Source organism: Balaenoptera borealis (assembly GCF_965194805.1).
Source record: "Balaenoptera borealis genome assembly, chromosome: 3".
In the NCBI taxonomy this organism is placed as follows: Eukaryota; Metazoa; Chordata; class Mammalia; order Artiodactyla; family Balaenopteridae; genus Balaenoptera; species Balaenoptera borealis.
In genome coordinates this window covers 115,100,730-115,119,287 of record NC_138866.1, presented here as the reverse complement: position 1 = coordinate 115,119,287, position 18,558 = coordinate 115,100,730, and the positions used below count along the sequence as shown (strand labels likewise).

The 18,558-nt window shown below is 40.1% G+C and overlaps 1 protein-coding gene across 10 annotated transcripts in view; it reads left to right on the top strand.

Annotated features, from left to right (window-relative positions):
* Positions 1 to 18,558, top strand: part of AAGAB (alpha and gamma adaptin binding protein) — a 98,344-nt gene that overhangs the window by 36,148 nt on the left and 43,638 nt on the right. For all 10 annotated transcript variants that reach the window (XR_014242126.1, XR_014242127.1, XR_014242128.1 and 7 more), the window contains exon 5: positions 6,233 to 6,316. Coding sequence is in view for 1 of the 10 variants with exons in the window: in XM_082383414.1 (XP_082239540.1) it covers positions 6,233 to 6,316 (84 nt within the window). In the remaining 9 variants the exon portion in view is untranslated. The remainder of the gene's footprint in view (positions 1 to 6,232; positions 6,317 to 18,558) is intronic.

Below are 18,558 nucleotides of genomic sequence, written 5' to 3'. Positions count from 1 at the left end.
TAATAATTGGTGATGTTGAGCATCTTTTCATGTGCCTACTGGCTATCTGTATGTCTTCTTTGGAGAAATGTCTGTTTAGGTCTTCTGCTCATTTTCGATTGGGTTGTTTGTTTTTTTGTTGTTGAGTTGTACGAACTGTTTATATATTTTGGAGATTAAGCCCTTGTCTCTTGCATCATTTGCAAATATTTTCTCCCATTCCGTAGGTTGTCTTTTCATTTTTTCTATGGTTTCCTTTGCTGTGCAAAAGCTTGTAAGTTTGATTAGGTCCCATTTATTTAATTTTGTTTTTATTTCTATTGCCTTGGGAGACTGACCTAAGAAAACATTGGTACAATTTATGTCAGAGAATGTTTTGCCTATGTTCTCTTCTAGGAGTTTTATGGTGTCATGTCTTATATTTAAGTCTTTAAGCCATTTTGAGTTTATTTTTGTGTATGGTGTGAGGGTGTGTTCTAACTTCATTGATTTGTATGCAGCTGTCCAACTTTCCCCGTACTATTTGCTGAAGCGAATATCTTTTCTCCATTGTATATTCTTGCCTTGTTTGTCAAAGATTAATTGACCATAGTTGTGTGGGTTCATTTCTATGCTCTCTGTTCTGTTTCATTGATCCGTATGCCTGTTTTTGTACCAATACCACACTGTTTTGATTACTGTAGCTTTTTAGTATTTTCTGAAGTCTGGGAGAGTTATGCCTCCTGCTTTGTTGCCTTTCCTCAGGATTGCTCTAGCAACTCTGGGTCTTTTATGGTTCCATAATAAGATTTTGGATTATTTGTTCTAGTTCTGTGAAAAATGTCATGGGTAATTTGATAGGGATCACATTAAATCTGTAAATTGCTTTGGGTAGTATTGCCATGTTAACAATATTAATTTATCCAAGAGCATGGGATATCTTTCCATCGCTTTGAATCCTCTTTTATTTCCTTTATTAATGTTTTATAGTTCTCAGCGTATAAGTCTTTCACCTCCTTGGTAAGGTTTATTCCTAGGTTTTTTTTTTTTTTTTTGGTGCAATTTTAAAAGGAATTTTTTTTTTACATTCCCTTTCTGATATTTCATTGTTAGTGTAAAGGAATGCAACTGATTTCTGAATGTTAATCTTGTATCCTGCTACTTTGCTGAATTCATTTATTATATCTAGTAGTTTTTGTGTGGAGTTCTTAGGTTTTGCTATATATAGTATCATGTCATCTGCATATAGTGACAATTTTATCTCTTCCCTTCCAATTTGGATACATTTTCTTTTTCGTATCTGATTGCTGTGGCTAGGACTTCCAATATTATGTTGAATAGAAGTGGTGAGACTGGGCATCCTTGTTCCAGATTTTAGAGGGAAGGATTTCAGCTTTTCATCATTGAGTATATTGGCTGTGGGTTTGTCATAAGTAACTTTTATTGTGTTGAGATATGTTCCCTTTATGCCCACTTTGGTAGGAGTTTTTATCATTAATGGATGTTGATTTTGTCACGTGGTTTTTCTGCATCTATTGAGATGATCATGTGGTTTTTGTCTTTTCTTTTGTTGATGTGGTGTATCACATTGATTGATTTGCATATGTTGAACCATCCTTATGAACTTAGGATGAATCCCACTTGGTCATGGTGTATGATCTTTTAAATATTTTGTTGCATTCAGTTTGCTAATACTTTGTTGAGAATTTTTGCTTCTATATTCCTCAAAGATACTGGCCTGTAATTTTCTTTTTTGGTGGTATCTTTGTCTGGTTTTGGTATCAGGGTGATAGTGGCTTCATAGAATGTCTTCGGGAGTGTTCCCTCCTCTTCAGTCCTTTGGAAGAGTTTGAGGATTGGTAAAAGTTCTTTGTATGTTTGGTAAAATTCACCTGTGAAGCCCATCTGGTCCTGGATTTTTGTTTGTAGGGAGTTTTTTTTTTCTTTCTTTCTTTTAATTACAGATTCGATTTCACTTCTAATGATAGGTCTTTTCAAGTTATCTGTTATATTTCTTTTTGATTAAATTTTGATGGGCTGTATGTTTCTAGAAACTTGTTCATTTCTTCTAGGTTGTTGAATTTGTTGGCATATAATTGTTCATAGTATTCTCTTATGGTTGTTCTGTATTTCTGCAGTCTTGGTTGATATTTCTCCTTTTTCATTTCTTATTTTGTTTATTTGGGTTCTCTCTCTTTTCTTTGTGGTGAGTCTGGCTACTCACCACAAAGAAAAGTTTGTCAATTTTGTTTACCCTTTCAAAGAACCAGCTCTTCATTTTATTGATTTTTTTTCTTTCTTTTTTTTTTTTTATATTGATAGTTTTTTTCTATTTTGGGTTCTCTCTCTTTTCTTTGTGGTGAATCTGGCTCTATTGTTTTGTGCCCCAGTATGTCATCAGTCCTAGAGAATATTACATGTGCACTTGAAAAGAATGTGTATTCTGGGTTTTTTGAATATGATGTCCTGAAAATATCAATTAAGTCTAACTGTTCTATTGTATAATTTAGGATATCTGTTGCCTTATTGATTTTGTCTAGAAGATCTGTCCATTGATGTGGGTGGGGTGTTACAGTCGCCTACTATTATTGTATTCCCATCAATTTCTCCTTTTATGTCTGTTAGTATTTGTTTCATGTATTTGGGTTTTCCTGTATTAGGTGCATATATGTTGACGAGTGAAAATCCTCTCCTTTTATTGATCCTTTTGTCATTATATAGTGTCCTTCTTTATCTTTCTTTATGGCCTTTGTTTTAAAGTCTATTTTGTCTGACATGAGTATTGCGACCCTCACTCTCTTGTCATTTCCGTTTGCATGATATGTCTTTTTTCCATCCCCTCACTTTCAATCTGTGTGTGTCCTTTGCCCTAAAGTGGGTGCCTTGTAGGCAGCATATTGTACTTTCTTGTTTTTTATCCAGTCTGCCACTCTGTCTTTTGATTGGAGCATTTAGTCTGTTGACGTTTAAGGTAATTATTGATAAATATGTATTTATTGGCATTTTAAACCTTGTTTTCCAGTTGATGCTGTGTTTCTTGTTTGTCCCTGTCTTTTTCTTTTTTGTTTTTCATTTTGGGGTTTGATGATTTTCTTTTATTTTATGCTTGTGTTCTCTTCTTTTTGGTTTTTGTGAATCTATTGTATGTTTTTGATTTGTGGTTACCCTGTTTTTCAAGTATGTTAACTCCTTACTATATCTGCTTGCTTTAGACTGACAGTCATATAGGCTCAAATGCATTCTAAAAAAAAGAATCTACATTTTCTTACTCTCCTCCCCCACATTTTATGATTTTGATGTCCTCTTTTATATCTTTATGTTTATCCTTTTGCTGTTCCTTGTGTTTATCATCTCTTTCACAATTTGATTAAAAAAAATTTTTTTTTTCCATCTGTATATACTGGCTTATTTAAGTGATTTACTTTCCAGTTGTGATTTCCTCTTTCCTATATCTTCTTGCTTCTTTTCAAATTAGAGAAGACCTTTGAATATTTCTTTTAGGTTAAGTTTAGTATCGCTGTATTCTTTTAATTTTTGCTTGTCTGACAAATTCTTTATCTCTCCTTCTATTCTAAATGATAATCTTGCTGGGTAGAGCATTGTAGATTGCAGATTTTTCCCTTTCAAGATTTTGAATGTTTTTCTACTCCCTTCTGGCCTGTGGTGCTTCTGTAGAGAAATCATCTGATAGCCTTATGGGGGTTCCCTTGTAATTAACTCTTTGTTTTTCTCTTGCTGCCTTTAGAATCCTCTCTTTATGTTTAACTTCTGCCATTTCGATTGTAATATGTCTTGGTGTAGGTCTGTTTGGGTTCATTTTGTTCGTGACCTTCTGTGCTTTCTGTATCTGGATAACTGTTTCCTTTTTTAGGTTTGGGAAATTTTCAGGCATAATTTCTTCAAATACCTTTTCAATCTCCTTTTCTCTTTCTTCTCCTTCTGGAATCCCTGTTATGCATAGAGTGGCATGCTTTATATTATCCTGTGGGTCTTTTTATATTGTTTTCATTTTTTTTCATTTGGCTTTCTGTCTGCTGTTCTGATTGGGTGATTTTCATTATTTTATCTTCCAGGTCACTTATTCGTTCTTCTGCATTATTCATTCTGCTAGTCATTGCCTTTAGCTCAGCTTTAATCTCAGGAAATGAATTTTCTAATTTTTCTTGGCTCCTTCTTATAGTTTCTAGTTTCTTTTTACAGTACTCTGCATTTCTTTTGATAGCCTTTCTTAATTCCTTTGGTATTTTCATTACCTCCTTTTTGAACTCGGTGTGTATTACACTGAAGAGGTCTGTTTCATTGTTTATTCTTTTAGGGGGATTCTCTTGGTCTTTTAACTGGGAGTGGTTTCTCTGCTTTTTCATTTCATGTATATTTCTCTTACTCTGTGAGTTTAGGAAAAACAGTTACCTACTGTGATCTTGGAAGGCTATTTATATGCAGGAGCATCCCTGTGTAGCTTGTGTGGGTTTAATGTTTTTGGTGCAAGGGCTGCTTTTCATATGGATGCCTTCTGCATCTTTCCTCAGCATGTGCTGGCTGTTAGCCCCTTGATAGGGGGTGTGCAGATGCTGCAGCTCTTGTGCGCTCCCTATCAAGGGGATAACAGCCAGCAATGGCAGCTGTGGCTGGTGCCCACTCCCAGGGCCCATGGCGGCGGCTCATGTGTGCTTCTGGATCCCACAATGGTGGGGGCAGCAATTGGCACCTGCTCCTGGATCTCTCAGTGGCTGTGGCGGCTCATGCCTGCCCTCAGAGCTCGTGTAGGCTGTGTCCTGTCACGTGATACCATGCGCGTGGGGAAAGAGGCTCCTAAAGCGGTCCTGCCCCTCCCCTTGCATGCCCCCCAACAGTGCCCCCTTACCTCTATGGCGGGCCCAGGCTTCTTCCATGTACACCCTTGGTTGTGGCCGTACCACACTCCAGCTCCTTCAGGCTATCTCCATGCAGCCAACCCCATTCCTCTCCCTGGGTTTGACCTCCAAAGCTCCAGCACCCAGCCCCCGCCTGCACCGACGGATGCACGTCTCAGGCTGGGGAGTGCAGGGCGGCCATACTGACTGTCTGTGTAGGTCTCCCTCCATTTTGCCTTCTGCAGCTAGTTGCTGCACTTTCCTCCAAGGCTCCGAAGCTCCCCCTCTATCCTGGCTGATCTCCCTGCCAATGAGGGGACTTCCTAGGGTGTGGGAACCTTTCCTCTTTCACAGCTCCCTCCCAGCGGTTCAGGTCCTGTCCTGATTCCTTTCTCTCTCTTTTTTTTCTTCTTCTTTTGTCCTACGCAGTAACATGGAGATTTTCTTGTCCTTTCAGAAGTCTGAGGTCTTCTGCCAGTGTTCAGTAGTTGTTCTGTGAGAATCGTTCCACCTGTAGATATATATATATATATTTTATTTATTTATTTATTTATTTATTTTTGGCTGTGTTGGGTCTTCGTTTCTGTGCAAGGGCTTTCTCTAGTTGCGGCGAGCGGGGGCCACTCTTCATCACGGTGCGCGGGCCTCTCACTGTCGCGGCCTCTCTTGTTGCGGGGCACAGGTTCCAGACGCGCAGGCTCAGTAGTTGTGGCTCACGGGCCTAATTGCTCCACAGCATGTGGGATCTTCCCAGACCAGGGCGTGAACTCGTGTCCCCTGCATTGGCAGGCAGATTCTCAACCACTGTGCCACCAGGGAAGCCCCTGTAGATATATTTTTGATGTATTTGTTGAAGGAGGTGAGCTCCACGTCTTACTCCTCTGCCATCTTGATTGCTCTCCAGTTTCTAGAATATTCTTATCAGGAGCTCTAAGCTTTGTATTTCCTTAATTTTTTCCCTTTTTTACTTAAGTTACAATGTGAAGTAACAACTAAATGAGCAAGATAATTAAGCCACAGTTGTTTAAAAATGTGGCTTGTGGGCTGTATATACATATACGGTCAGCCCTCTGTATCCAAGGGTTCTGCCTCCATGGATTCAACCAACAGCAGACTGAAAATATTTGGAAGAAAAATTCCAGAAAATTGCAAAAAATTTAAATAGTATTTGGTATTTTAAGTATTTAAGAGATGATTTAAAGTATATGGGAGGAAAAAAAAATGGGATGATGTGGGTAGATTATATACGAATACTATGCCATTTTATATAAGGAGCTTGAGCATCTGCAGATTTTGGTATCCACAGTGGGGAGGGGGGTCCTAGAGCTATTCCCTCGTGAATATTTAGGGATGAGTGTGTATATATATATGTGTATGTATAAGTGAGTGTATAAATATATATATTTTTCCTCCCTGATTAGATGACTTCCCAGAATCTACAGGAGTAAAGCGAATTGTTCAAGCCTTGAATGCCAATGTCTGGTCCAATGTAGTGATGAAGAATGGTAAGTAACTTGAGACTAAAAGTCCTGAGGAGCTTTTTCCTCCTGTTCCTTGTAAGTTTGAAACTATTTGGTTATATGTGGAAGCATTAGGATTATATGAAATCTGTGGATTTGTTCAAGTTTAAGTCCCCAGTTGAAGAGAGAGCCAAAAGAAACATTTCTAAGAATTTAAGATATCTGTTTAATAGTTAACAAGAATTTAGAACTTGCCTATAATATGCCTGGCATTGTCTTTGGCTTTGAGAAATACCCCCAAAATTGTAAAACATAAATCCTAGCCTTAAGGAGCTCATAATCCAGCTGAGGAATCAAAGTGTACACTTTTAAAATGCTATGTAACTGTGCAAGGCAGTCTTTGATGAGCACAGAATGACTGATGCAAGTAGCAAAGGCAGAGAGGCCAGAGATGTGGCCTTTACTATGGGCTTGAGTACAGAGAGAGAGTTTCAAGGCAAAAGCGGGTCTTGGCAGTCGTCTTCACAGGATGGTCTAGATTTGGGTTGGTGAAGTGGGAGAGTGGAAAACAGTAGAGGAAGCATGGCATCAAGAATAATGGTTGTATGTTCTAGGGTCACTAGGAGTCTCTCACCTAGCAGTTGGAGATAGCTTAGGAGAGAGGCCTGTATTCGAGGCAGGAGAATCTGGGCTTTTTCTGATAGGAAGTGGTGAGTCATTAGAGATTTCTTTTCTTTTGAATTTTCTTTTATTTTTTATATAGCAGGTTCTTACTAGTTATCTATTTTATACATATTAGTGTATATAGATCAATCCCAATCTCCAAATTCATCCCCCACTCCCCGCTTTCCCCCTTGGTGTCCGTCCATACGTGTGTCCTCTACATCTGTGTCTCTATTTCTGCCTTGTAAACCGGTTCATCTGTACCATTTTTCTAGATTCCACATATATGCGTTAATATACGATATTTGTTTTTCTCTTTCTGACTTACTTCACTCTGTATGACAGTCTCTAGGTCCATCCACATCTCTACAAATGACTCGATTTTGTTCCTTTTTATGGCTGAGTAATATTCCATTGTATATATGTACCACATCTTCTTTATCCATTCTTCTGTCGATGGGCATTTACGTTGCTTTCATGACCTGGTTATTGTAAATAGTGCTGCAGTGAACATTGGGGTGCATGTGTCTTTTTTTTTTTATATATAAATTTATTTATTTATTTATTTATTTATTTATGGCTGTGTTGGGTCTTCGTTTCTGTGCGAGGGCTTTCTCTAGTTGTGGCAAGCGGGGGCCACTCTTCATCGTGGTGCACGGGCCTCTCACTGTCGCGGCCTCTTGTTGCGGAGCACAGGCTCCAGACGCGCAGACTCAGTAGTTGTGGCACACGGGCCTAGTTGCTCTGCGGCATGTGAGATCTTCCCAGACCAGGGCTCGAACCCGTGTACCCTGCATTGGCAGGCAGACTCTCAACCACTGTGCCACCAGGGAAGCCCGCATATGTCTTTTTGAATTATGGTTTTCCCAGTGTATATGCCCAGTAGTGGGATTGCTGGGTCATATGGTAATTCTATTTTTAGTTTTTTAAGGAACGTCCATACTGATCTCCATAGTGGCTGTATCACTTTACATTCCCACCAACAGTGCAAGAGGGTTCCCTTTACTCCACACCCTCTCCAGCATTTGTTGTTTGTAGATTTTCTCGTGAAGCCCATTCTAACAGGTGTGAGGTGATACCTCATTGTAGTTTTGATATGCATTTCTCTAATAATTAGTGATGTTGAGCAGCTTTTCATGTGCCTCTTGGCCATCTGTATGTCTTCTTTGGAGGAATGTCTATTTAGGTCTTCTGCCCATTTTTGGATTGGGTGGTTTGTGATATTGAGTACCATGAGCTGTTTATATATTTTGGAGATTAATCCTTTGTCAGTTGCTTCATTTGCAAATATTTTCTCCCATCCTGAGGGTTGTCTTTTCATCTTGTTTATACTTTCCTTTGCTGTGCAAAAGCTTTTAAGTTTCATTAGGTCCCATTTGTTTATTTCTGTTTTTATTTCCATTACTCTAGGAGGTGGATTAAAAAGATCTTGCTGTGATTTATATCAAAGAGTGTTCTTCCTATGTTATCCTCTAAGAGTTTTATAGTGTCCGGTGCTCTAATCCATTTTGAGTTTATTTTTGTGTATGGTGTTAGGGAGTGTTCTAATTTCATTCTTTTACATGTAGCTGTCCAGTTTTCCCAGCACCACTTATTGAACAGGCTGTCTTTTCTCCGTTGTATATCCTTGCCTTCTTTGTCATAGATTAGTTGATCATAGGTGCGTGAGTTTATCTCTGGGCTTTCTATCCTGTTCCATTGATCTATATTTCTGTTTTTGTGTTGATACCATATTGTCTTGATTACTGTAACTTCGTAGTATAGTTTGAAGTCAGGGAGTCTGATTCCTCCAGCTCCGTTCTTTTCTCTCAAGATTGCTTTGGCTATTCGGGGTCTTTTGTGTCTCCATACAAATTTTAAGATTTTTTGTTCTAGTTCTGTAAAAAATGCCATTGGTAAATTGATAGGGATTGCACTGAGTCTGTAGATTGCGTTGGATAGTATAGTCATTTTCACAGTAATGATTCTTCCAATCCGAGAACATGGTATATCTCTCCATCTGTTGGTGTCATCTTTGATTTCTTTCATCATTGTCTTATAGTTTTCTGAGTACAGGTCATTTACCTCCTTGGGTAGGTTTATTCCTAGGTATTTTATTCTTTTTGTTGCAGTGGTGAATGGGATTGTTTTCTTAATTTCTCTTTCTGTTCTTTCGTTGTTAGTATATAGGAATGCAAGAGATTTCTGTGCATGAATTTTGTATCCTGCAACTTTACCAAATTCATTGATTAGCTCTAGTAGTTTTCTGGTGGCATCTTTAGGATACTCTATATATAGTATCATGTCATCTGCAAACAGTGACAGTTTTACTTCTTCTTTTCCAATTTGTATTCCTTTTATTTCTTTTTCTTCTCTGATTGCCATGGCTAGGACTTCCAAAACTATGTTGAATGATAGTGGTGAGAAAAAAAAAAAAAAACAGTGGTGAGAGTGGACATCATTGTCTTGTTCCTGATCTTAGAGGAAATGCTTTCAGTTTTTCACCATTGAGAATGATGTTTGCTGTGGGTTTGTCGTATATGATTTTTATTATGTTGAGGTAGGTTCCCTCTATGCCCACTTTCTGGAGAGTTTTTATCATAAATGGGTGTTGATTTTTGTCAAAAGCTTTTTCTGCATCTATTGAGATGACCATATGGTTTTTATTCTTTAATTTGTTAATATGGTGTATCACATTGATTGATTTGCGTATATTGAAGAGTCCTTGCATCCCTGGGATAAATCCCACTTGATCATGGTGTATGATCCTTTTAATGTATTGTTGGATTCTGTGTGCTAGTATTTTGTTGAGGATTTTTGCATCTATATTCATCAGTGATATTGGTCTGTAATTTTCTTTTTTTGTAGTATCTTTGTCTGGTTTGGGTATCAGGGTGATGGTGGCCTCATAGAATGAGTTTGGGAGTGTTCCTTCCTCTGCAATTTTTGGGAAGAGCTTGAGAAGGATGGGTGTTAGCTTTTCTCTAAATGTTTGATAGAATTCACCTGTGAAGCCGTCTGGTCCTGGACTTTTGTTTGTTGGAAGATTTTTAATCACAGCTTCAATTTCATTACTTGTGATTGGTCTGTTCATATTTTCTGTTTCTTCCTGGCTCAGTTTTGAAAGATTATACCTTTCTAAGAATTTGTCCATTTCTTCCAGGTTGTCCATTTTATTGGCGTAGAGTTGCTTGTAGTAGTCTCTTAGGATGCTTTGTATTTCTGCGGTGCCCGTTGTAACTTCTTCTTTTTCATTTCTAGTTTTATTGATTTGAGTCCTCTCCCTCTCTTTCTTGATGAGTCTCGCTAAAGGTTTATAAATTTTGTTTATCTTCTCAAAGAACCAGCTTTTAGGTTACTGATCTTTGCTATTGTTTTCTTTGTTTCTATTTCATTTATTTCTGCTCTGATCTTTATGATTTCTTTCCTTCTAGTAACTTTGGGTTTTGTTTGTTCTTCTCTCTCTAGTCCCTTTAGGTGTAAGGTTAGATTGTTTGTTTGAAATCCGTCTTTGATCTGCTGTTGCTGCATTCCATAGATTTTGGATCATCGTGTTTTCATTGTCATTTGTCTCTAGGTATTTTTTGATTTCCTCTTTGATTTCTTCAGTGATCTCTTGGTTATTTAGTAATGTATTGTTTAGCCTCCATGTGTTTGTGTTTTTTATGGTTTTTTTCTCTGTAATTTATTTCTAATCTCCTAGCGTTGTGGTTGAAAAAGATGATATGATTTCACCTTTCTTAAATTTACCAGGGCTTGATTTGTGACCCAGGATGTGATCTGTCCTGGAGAATGTTCCGTGTGCACTTGAGAAGAAAGTGTAATCTGCTGTTTTTGGATGGGATGTCCTATAAATATTAATTAAATCTATCTGGTCTATTGTGTCATTTAAAGCTTATGTTTCCTTATTAATTTTCTGTTTGGATGATATGTCCATTGGTGTAAGTGAGGTGTTAAAGTCGCCCACTATTATTGTGTTACTGTCAATTTCCTCTTTTATAGCTGTTAGCATTTGCCTTATGTATTGAGGTGCTCCTATGTTGGGTGCATATATATTTATAATTGTTATATCTTCTTCTAGGATTGATCCTTTTATCATTATGTAGCATCCTTCCTTGTTTCTTGTTACATTTTTTTTTTAACATATTTATTGGAGTATAATTGCTTTACAATGGTGTGTTAGTTTCTGCTTTATAACAAAGTGAATCAGTTATACATATACATATGTTCCCATATCTCTTCCCTCTTATATCTCCCTCCCTCCCACCCTTCCTATCCCACCCCTCTAGGTGGTCACAAAGCACCGAGCCAATCTCCCTGTGGTATGCGATTGCTTCCCAGTAGCTAGCTATTTTATGTTTGGTAGTGTATATATGTCCATGCCACTCTCTCACTTTGTCACAGCTTACCCTTCCCCCTCCCCATATCCTCAAGTCCATTCTCTAGTAGGTCTGTGTCTTTATTCACGTCTTGCCACTAGGTTCTTCATGACCTTTTTTTTTTTTTCCTTAGATTCCATATATATGTGTTAGCATACTATATTTGTTTTTCTCTTTCTGACTTACTTCACTCTGTATGACAGACTCTAACTCCATCCACCTCACTACAAATAACTCCATTTCATTTCTTTTTATGGATGGGTAATATTCCATTGTGTATATGTGCCACATCTTCTTTATCCATTCATCTGATGATGAACACTTAGGTTGTTTCCATGTCCTGGCTATTGTAAATAGAGCTGCAATGAACATTTTGGTACATGACTCTTTTTGAATTATGGTTTTCTTAGGGTATATGCCCAGTAGTGGGATTGCTGGGTCATATGGTAGTTCTATTTTTAGTTTTTTAAGGAACCTCCATACTGTTCTCCATAGTGGCTGTATCAATTTACATTCCCACCAACAGGGCAAGAGGGTTCCCTTTTCTCCACACCCTCTCCAGCATTTTATGTTTCTAGATTTTTTGATGATGGCCATTCTGACCGGTGTGAGATGATATCTCAGTGTTGCTTTGATTTGCATTTCTCTAATGATTAATGATGTTGAGCATTCTTTCATGTGTTTGTTGACAATCTGTATATCTTCTTTGGAGAAATGTCTATTTAGGTCTTCTGCCCATTTTTGGATTGGGTTGTTTGTTTTTTAGTTGTTGAGCTGCATGAGCTGCTTGTAAATTTTGGAGAGTAATCCTTTGTCAGTTACTTCATTTGCAAATATTTTCTCCCATTCTGAGGGTTGTCTTTTGATCGTGTTTATGGTTTCCTTTGCTGTGCAAAAGCTTTTAAGTTTCCTTAGGTCCCATTTGATTATTTTTGTTTTTATTTCCATTTCTGTAGGAGCTGGGTCAAAAAGGATCTTGCTGTGATTTATGTCATAGAGTGTTCTGCCTATGTTTTCCTCTAAGAGTTTGATAGTGTCTGGCCTTACATTTAGGTCTTTAATCCATTTTGAGTTTATTTTTGTGTATGGTGTTACTGAGTGTTCTAATTTCATACTTTTACATGTAGCTGTCCAGTTTTCCCAGCACCACTTATGGAAGAGGCTGTCTTTTCTCCACTGTATATGCTTGCCTCCTTTATCAAAGATAAGGTGACCATATGTGCGTGGGTTTATCTCTGGGCTTTCTATCCTGTTCCATTGATCTATTTTTCTGTTTTTGTGCCAGTACCATACTGTCTTGATTACTGTGGCTTTGTAGTATGGTGTGAAGTCAGGGAGCCTGATTCCTCCAGCTCCATTTTTCGTTCTCAAGATTGCTTTGGCTATTCGGGGTCTTTTGTGTTTCCATACAAATTGTGAAATTTTTTGTTCTAGTTCTGTGAAAAATGCCAGTGGTAGTTTGATCAGGATTGCGTTGAATCTGTAGATTGCTTTGGGTAGTAGAGTCATTTTCACAATGTTGATTCTTCCAATCCAAGAACATGGTATATCTCTCCATCTATTTGTATCATCTTTAATTTCTTTCATCAGTGTCTTATAATTTTCTGCATACAGGTCTTTTGTCTCCTTAGGTAGGTTTATTCCTCGATATTTTATTCTTTTTGTTGCAATGGTAAATGGGAGTGTTTTCTTAATTTCACTTTCATATTTTTCATCATTAGTGTATAAGAATGCAAGAGATTTCTGTGCATTAATTTTGTATCCTGCTACTTTACCAAATTCATTGATTAGCTCTAGTAGTTTTCTGGTAGCATCTTTAGGATTTTCTATGTATAGTATCATGTCATCTGCAAGCAGTGACAGCTTTACTTCTTCTTTTCCGATTTGGATTCCTTTTATTTCTTTTTCTTCTCTGATTGCTGTGGCTAAAACTTCCAAAACTATGTTGAATAATAGTGGTGAGAGTGGGCAACCTTGTCTTGTTCCTGATCTTAGTGGAAATGGTTTCAGTTTTTCACCATTGAGGACGATGTTGGCTGTGGGTTTGTCATATATGGCCTTTATTATGTTGAGGAATGTTCCCTCTATGCCTTCTTTCTGCAGGGCTTTTATCCTAAATGGGTGTTGAATTTTGTCAAAAGCTTTCTCTGCATCTATTGAGATGATCATGTGGTTTTTCTCCTTCAGTTTGTTAATATGGTGTATCACGTTGATTGATTTGCGTATATTGCAGAATCCTTGCATTCCTGGAATAAACCCTACTTGATCATGGTGTATGATCCTTTTAATGTGCTGTTGGATTCTGTTTGCTAGTATTTTGTTGAGGATTTTTGCATCTATGTTCATCAGTGATATTGGCCTGTAGTTTTCTTTCTTTGTGACATCTTTGTCTGGTTTTGGTATCAGGGTGATGGTGGCCTAGTAGAATGAGTTTGAGAGTGTTCCTCCCTCTGCAATATTTTGGAAGAGTTTGAGAAGGATAGGTGTTAGCTCTTCTCTAAATGCTTGATAGAATTCGCCTGTGAAGCCATCTGGTCCTGGGCTTTTGTTTGTTGGAAGATTTTTAATCACAGTTTCAATTTCAGTGCTTGTGATTGGTCTGTTTGCTCTTTAGTTCTTCTAGGTCCTTGTTAAATGTTTCTTTTATTTTCTCCATTCTATTTCCAAGATTTTGGATCATCTTTACTATAATTACTCTGAATTCTTTTTCAGGTAGACTGCCTGTTTCCTCTTCATTTGTTTGGTCTGGTGGGTTTTTACCTTACTCCTTCATCTGCTGTGTGCTTCTCTGTCTTCTCATTTTGCTTAACTTACTGTGTTTGGAGTCTCCTTTTTGCAGGCCACAGGTTTGTGGTTCCTGTTGTTTTTGGTGTCTACCCCCAGTGGCTAAGGTTGGTTCAGTGGGTTGTGTAGGCTCCCTGGTGGAGGGGACTAGTGCCTGTGTTCTGGTGGATGAGGCTGGACCTTGTCTTTCTGGTTGGCGGGTCCATGTCTGGTGGTGTGTTTTGGGGTGTCTGTGGCCTTATTATGATTTTAGGCAGCCTCTCTGCTAATGGATGGGGCTGTGTTCCTGTCTTGCTAGTTGTGTGGCATAGGGTGTCCAGCACTGTAGCTTGCTGGTCGTTGAGTGAAGCTGGGTCTTGGTGTTGAGATGGAGATCTCTGGGAGATTTTTGCCGTTTGGTATTATGTGGAGCTGGGAGGTCTCTTGTGGACCAGTGTCCTGAAGGTGGCTCTCCCACCTCAGAGGCACAGCCCTGTTGCCTGGCTGGAGCACCAAGAGTCTTTCATCCACACGGCTCAGAATAAAAGGGAGAAAACATAGAAAGAAAGAAAGAGGATAAAATAAAATAAAATAAAATGAAGTAAGATAAAAAAATTTTTTTTAATAACTTTATTTTAAGTTAAAAAAACAATGGACGGACAGAACCCTAGGACAAATGGTGAAAGCAAAGCTATACAGACAAAATCTCACACAGAAGCATACACATATACACTCACAAAAAGAGGAAAAGGAGAAAAAATAATATATCTTGCTCCCAAAGTCCACCTCCTCAATTTGGGATGATTCGTTGTCTATTCAGGTATTCCACAGATGCAGGGTACATCATGTTGATTGTGGAGATTTAATCCGCTGCTCCTGAGGCTGCTGGGAGAAATTTCCCTTTCTCTTCTTTGTTCACACAGTTCCTGGTGTTCAGCTTTGGATTTGGACCTGCCTCTGTGTGTAGGTCGCCTGAGGGCATCTGTTCTTTGCTCAGACAGGTCGGGGTTAAAGGAGCAACTGATTAGGGGACTCTGGCTCACTCAGGCCAGGGGGAGGGAGGGGTACGGATGTGGAGCAAGCCGGCAGAGGCCGGCGTGACATTGCACCAGCCTGATGCGTGCCCTGCGTTCTCCCGGGGAAGTTGTCCCTGGATCACGGGACCCTGGCAGTGGCGGTCGGCACAGGCTCCCAGGAGGGGCAGTGTGGATAGTGACCTGTGGTTGCACACAGGCTTCTTGGTGGTGGCAGCATCAGCCTTAGTGTCTCATGCCCATCTCTGGCGTCCGCACTGATAGCCGTGGCTCGCGCCCGTCTGTGGAGCTCCTTAAAGCGGCGCTCTGAATCCCCTCTCCTCGCGCACCAGGAAACAAAGAGGCAAGAAAAAGTCTCTTGCCTCTTCGGCAGGTCCAGACCTTTTCCTGGACTCCCTCCTGGCTAGCCGTGGTGCACTAACCCCTTCAGGCTGTGTTCACACCGCCAACCCCAGTTCTCTCCCTGCAATCTGACCGAAGCCCGAGCCTCAGCTCCCAGCCCCCGCCCGCCCCGGCGGGTGAGCAGACAAGCCTCTCGGGCTGGTGAGTGCTGGTCGGCACCGATCCTCCGTTCGGGAATCTCTCCGCTTTGCCCTCCGCACCCCTGTTGCTGTGCTCTCTTCCGTGGCTCCGAAGCTAACCCCCTCCGCCACCTGCAGTCTCCATCTGCGAAGGACCTTCCTAGTGTGTGGAAACCTTTCTTCCTTCACAGCTCCCTCCCACTGGTGCAAGTCCTGTCCCTATTCTTTTGTCTCCGTTATTTCTTTTTTTTTTTGCCCTACCCAGGTACATGGGGAGTTTCTTGCCTTTTGGGAGGTCTGAGGTCTTCTGCCAGCGTTCAGTGGGTGTTCTGTAGGAGCAGTTCCACGTGTAGATGTAATTCTGATGTATCTGTGGGGAGGAAGGTGATCTTCACATCTTACTCTTCCACCATCTTCTCCTTCTCCTTCACTTGTTACATTCTTTATTTTAAAGTCTGTTTTGTGTGATATGAGTATTGGTACTCCAGCTTTCTTTTGATTTTCATTTGCATGGAACATCTTTTTCCATCCCCTCACTTTCAGTCTGTATGTGTCCCTAGGTCTGAAGTAGGTCTCTTGTAGACAGCATATATATGGGTCTTGTTTTTGTATCCATTCAGCAAGCCTGTGTGTTTTGGTTGGAGCATTTAATCCATCCACATTAAAGGTAATTATCAATATGTATGTTCCTGTTACCATTTTCTTAATTGTTTTCTGTTTGTTTTTGTAGGTCCTTTTCTTCTCTTGTGTTTCTCACTTAGAGAAGTTCCTTTAGCATTTGTTGTAGAGCTGGTTTGGTGGTGCTGAATTCTCTTAGTTTTGGCTTGTGTGTAAAGCTTTTGATTTCTCCATCAAATCTGAATGAGATCCTTGCTGAGTAATCTTGGTTATAGGTTCTTCCCTTTCATCACTTTAAATATATTGTGCCACTCCCTTTTGGCTCGCAGAGTTTCTGCTGAGAAATCAGCTGTTAACCTTATGGGAGTTCCCTTGTATGTTATTTGTCGTTTTTCCCTTGTTGCTTTTAATAATTTTTCTTTGTCTTTAATTTTTGTCAATTTGATTACTGTGTGTCTCAGCGTGTTTCTCCTTGGATTTATCCTGCCTGGGACTCTCTGCGCTTCCTGGACATGGGTGGCTATTTCCTTTCCCATGTTAGGTAAGTTTTCAACTATAATCTCTTCAAATATTTTCTCGGCTCCTTTCTCTTTCTCTTCTCCTTCTGGGACCCCTATAATGTGAATGTTGGTACATTTAATGTTGTTCTAGAGGTCTCTTAGGCTGTCTTCATTTCTTTTCATTATATTTTCTTTATTCTGTTCTGTGGCAGTGGATTCCACCATTATGTCTTCCAGGTCAGTTGTCTGTTCTTCTGCCTCAGTTATTCTGCTATTGATTCCTTCTAGTGTATTTTTCATTTCAGTGATTGTATTGTTCATCTCTGTTTGTTTGTTCTTTAATTCTTCTAGGTCTTTGTTAAACATTTCTTGCATCTTCTCAATCTTTGCCTCCATTCTTTTTCTGAGGTTCTGGATCATCTTCACTATCATTATTCTGAATTCTTTTTCTGGTAGGTTGCCTATCTCCACTTCATTCAGTTGTTTTTCTGGGGTTTTATCTTGTTCCTTCATCTGGTACATAGCCCTCTGCCTTTTCATCTTGTCTGTATTTCTGTGAATGTGGTTTTTGTTACACAGGCTCCAGGATTGTAGTTCTTCTTGCTTCTGCTGTCTGCCCTCTGGTGGATGAGGGTATCTAAGAGGCTTGTGCAAACTTCCTGATGGGTGGGTAGAGCTGGGTGTTGCTCTGGTAGGCAGAGCTCAGTAAAACTTTAATCTGCTTGTCTGCTGATGGGTGGGGCTGAGTTCCCTCCCTGTTGGTTGTTTGGCCTGAGAGGACCCAGCACTGGAACCTGCATGCTCTTTGGTGGGGCTAATGGCAGGCTCCAGGAGGGCTCATACCAAGGAGTACTTCCCAGAACTTCTGCTGCCAGTGTCCTTGTCCCTGCAGTGAGCCACAGCTGACCCCCACCTCTGCAGGAGACCTTCCAGTGTTAGCAGGTAGGTCTGGTTCAGTCTTCTGTGGGGTCACTGCTCCTTCCCCCTGGGTTCTGATGAACACACTACTTTGTGTGTGCCCTTCAAGAGTGGAGTCTCTGTTTCCCCCAGTCTTGTCGAAGTCTTTCAGTCAAATCCTGCTGTCCTCCAAAGTTTGATTCTCTGGGAATTCCTCCTCCCATTGCTGGACCCCCAGGTTGGGAAGCCTGACATGGGGCTCAGAACCTTTACTCCAGTGGGTGGACTTCTGTGGTTTAATTGTTCTCCAGTTTGTGAGTCACCCACGCAGCAGTTATGGGATTTGATTTGATTGTGATTGCGCCCTTCCTACCATCTCATTGCTCTCCTACCGTCTCATTGCGGCTTCTCCTTTGTCTTTGGACGTGGGGTATCTTTTTTGGTGAGTTCCAGTGTCTTCCTTTCAATGATTGTTCAGCAGTTAGTTGTGATTCCGGTGTTCTCGCAAGAGGGAGTGAGCGCACATCCTTCTATTCTGCCATCTTGAACCAATCCGAGATTTCTTAACAAGAGAGTGATGCAAAGAAGTTGGCATTTTTGAAAGGTTATTGTCGTGGTGGGTTTGGCAATTGAAGCAGGTGCAGGTAGAGCCTGAAGTCAGGAGACCAGGCAACTGTGGCTGCAGCTCAAAACTGGGGCCTGGGCTAATGTGGTGGCAGTAGCCATGGGGTGGGAAGCTGGATCTGAAGTGCAGTCTGAAGGGGGTCAGTTTAGTTGGTGCACATTAGCCTCTTATTGTCTGTATTAGTTTCCTCGAGTCTGCAGTAACAAAGTACAACCAACTGGAGGCTTAGAACAACAGGTATTTATTGTCTCACAATACTAGATGCCAGGGGTCCAAAATCAAGGTGTCAGCAGGGCTGTGCTCCCTGT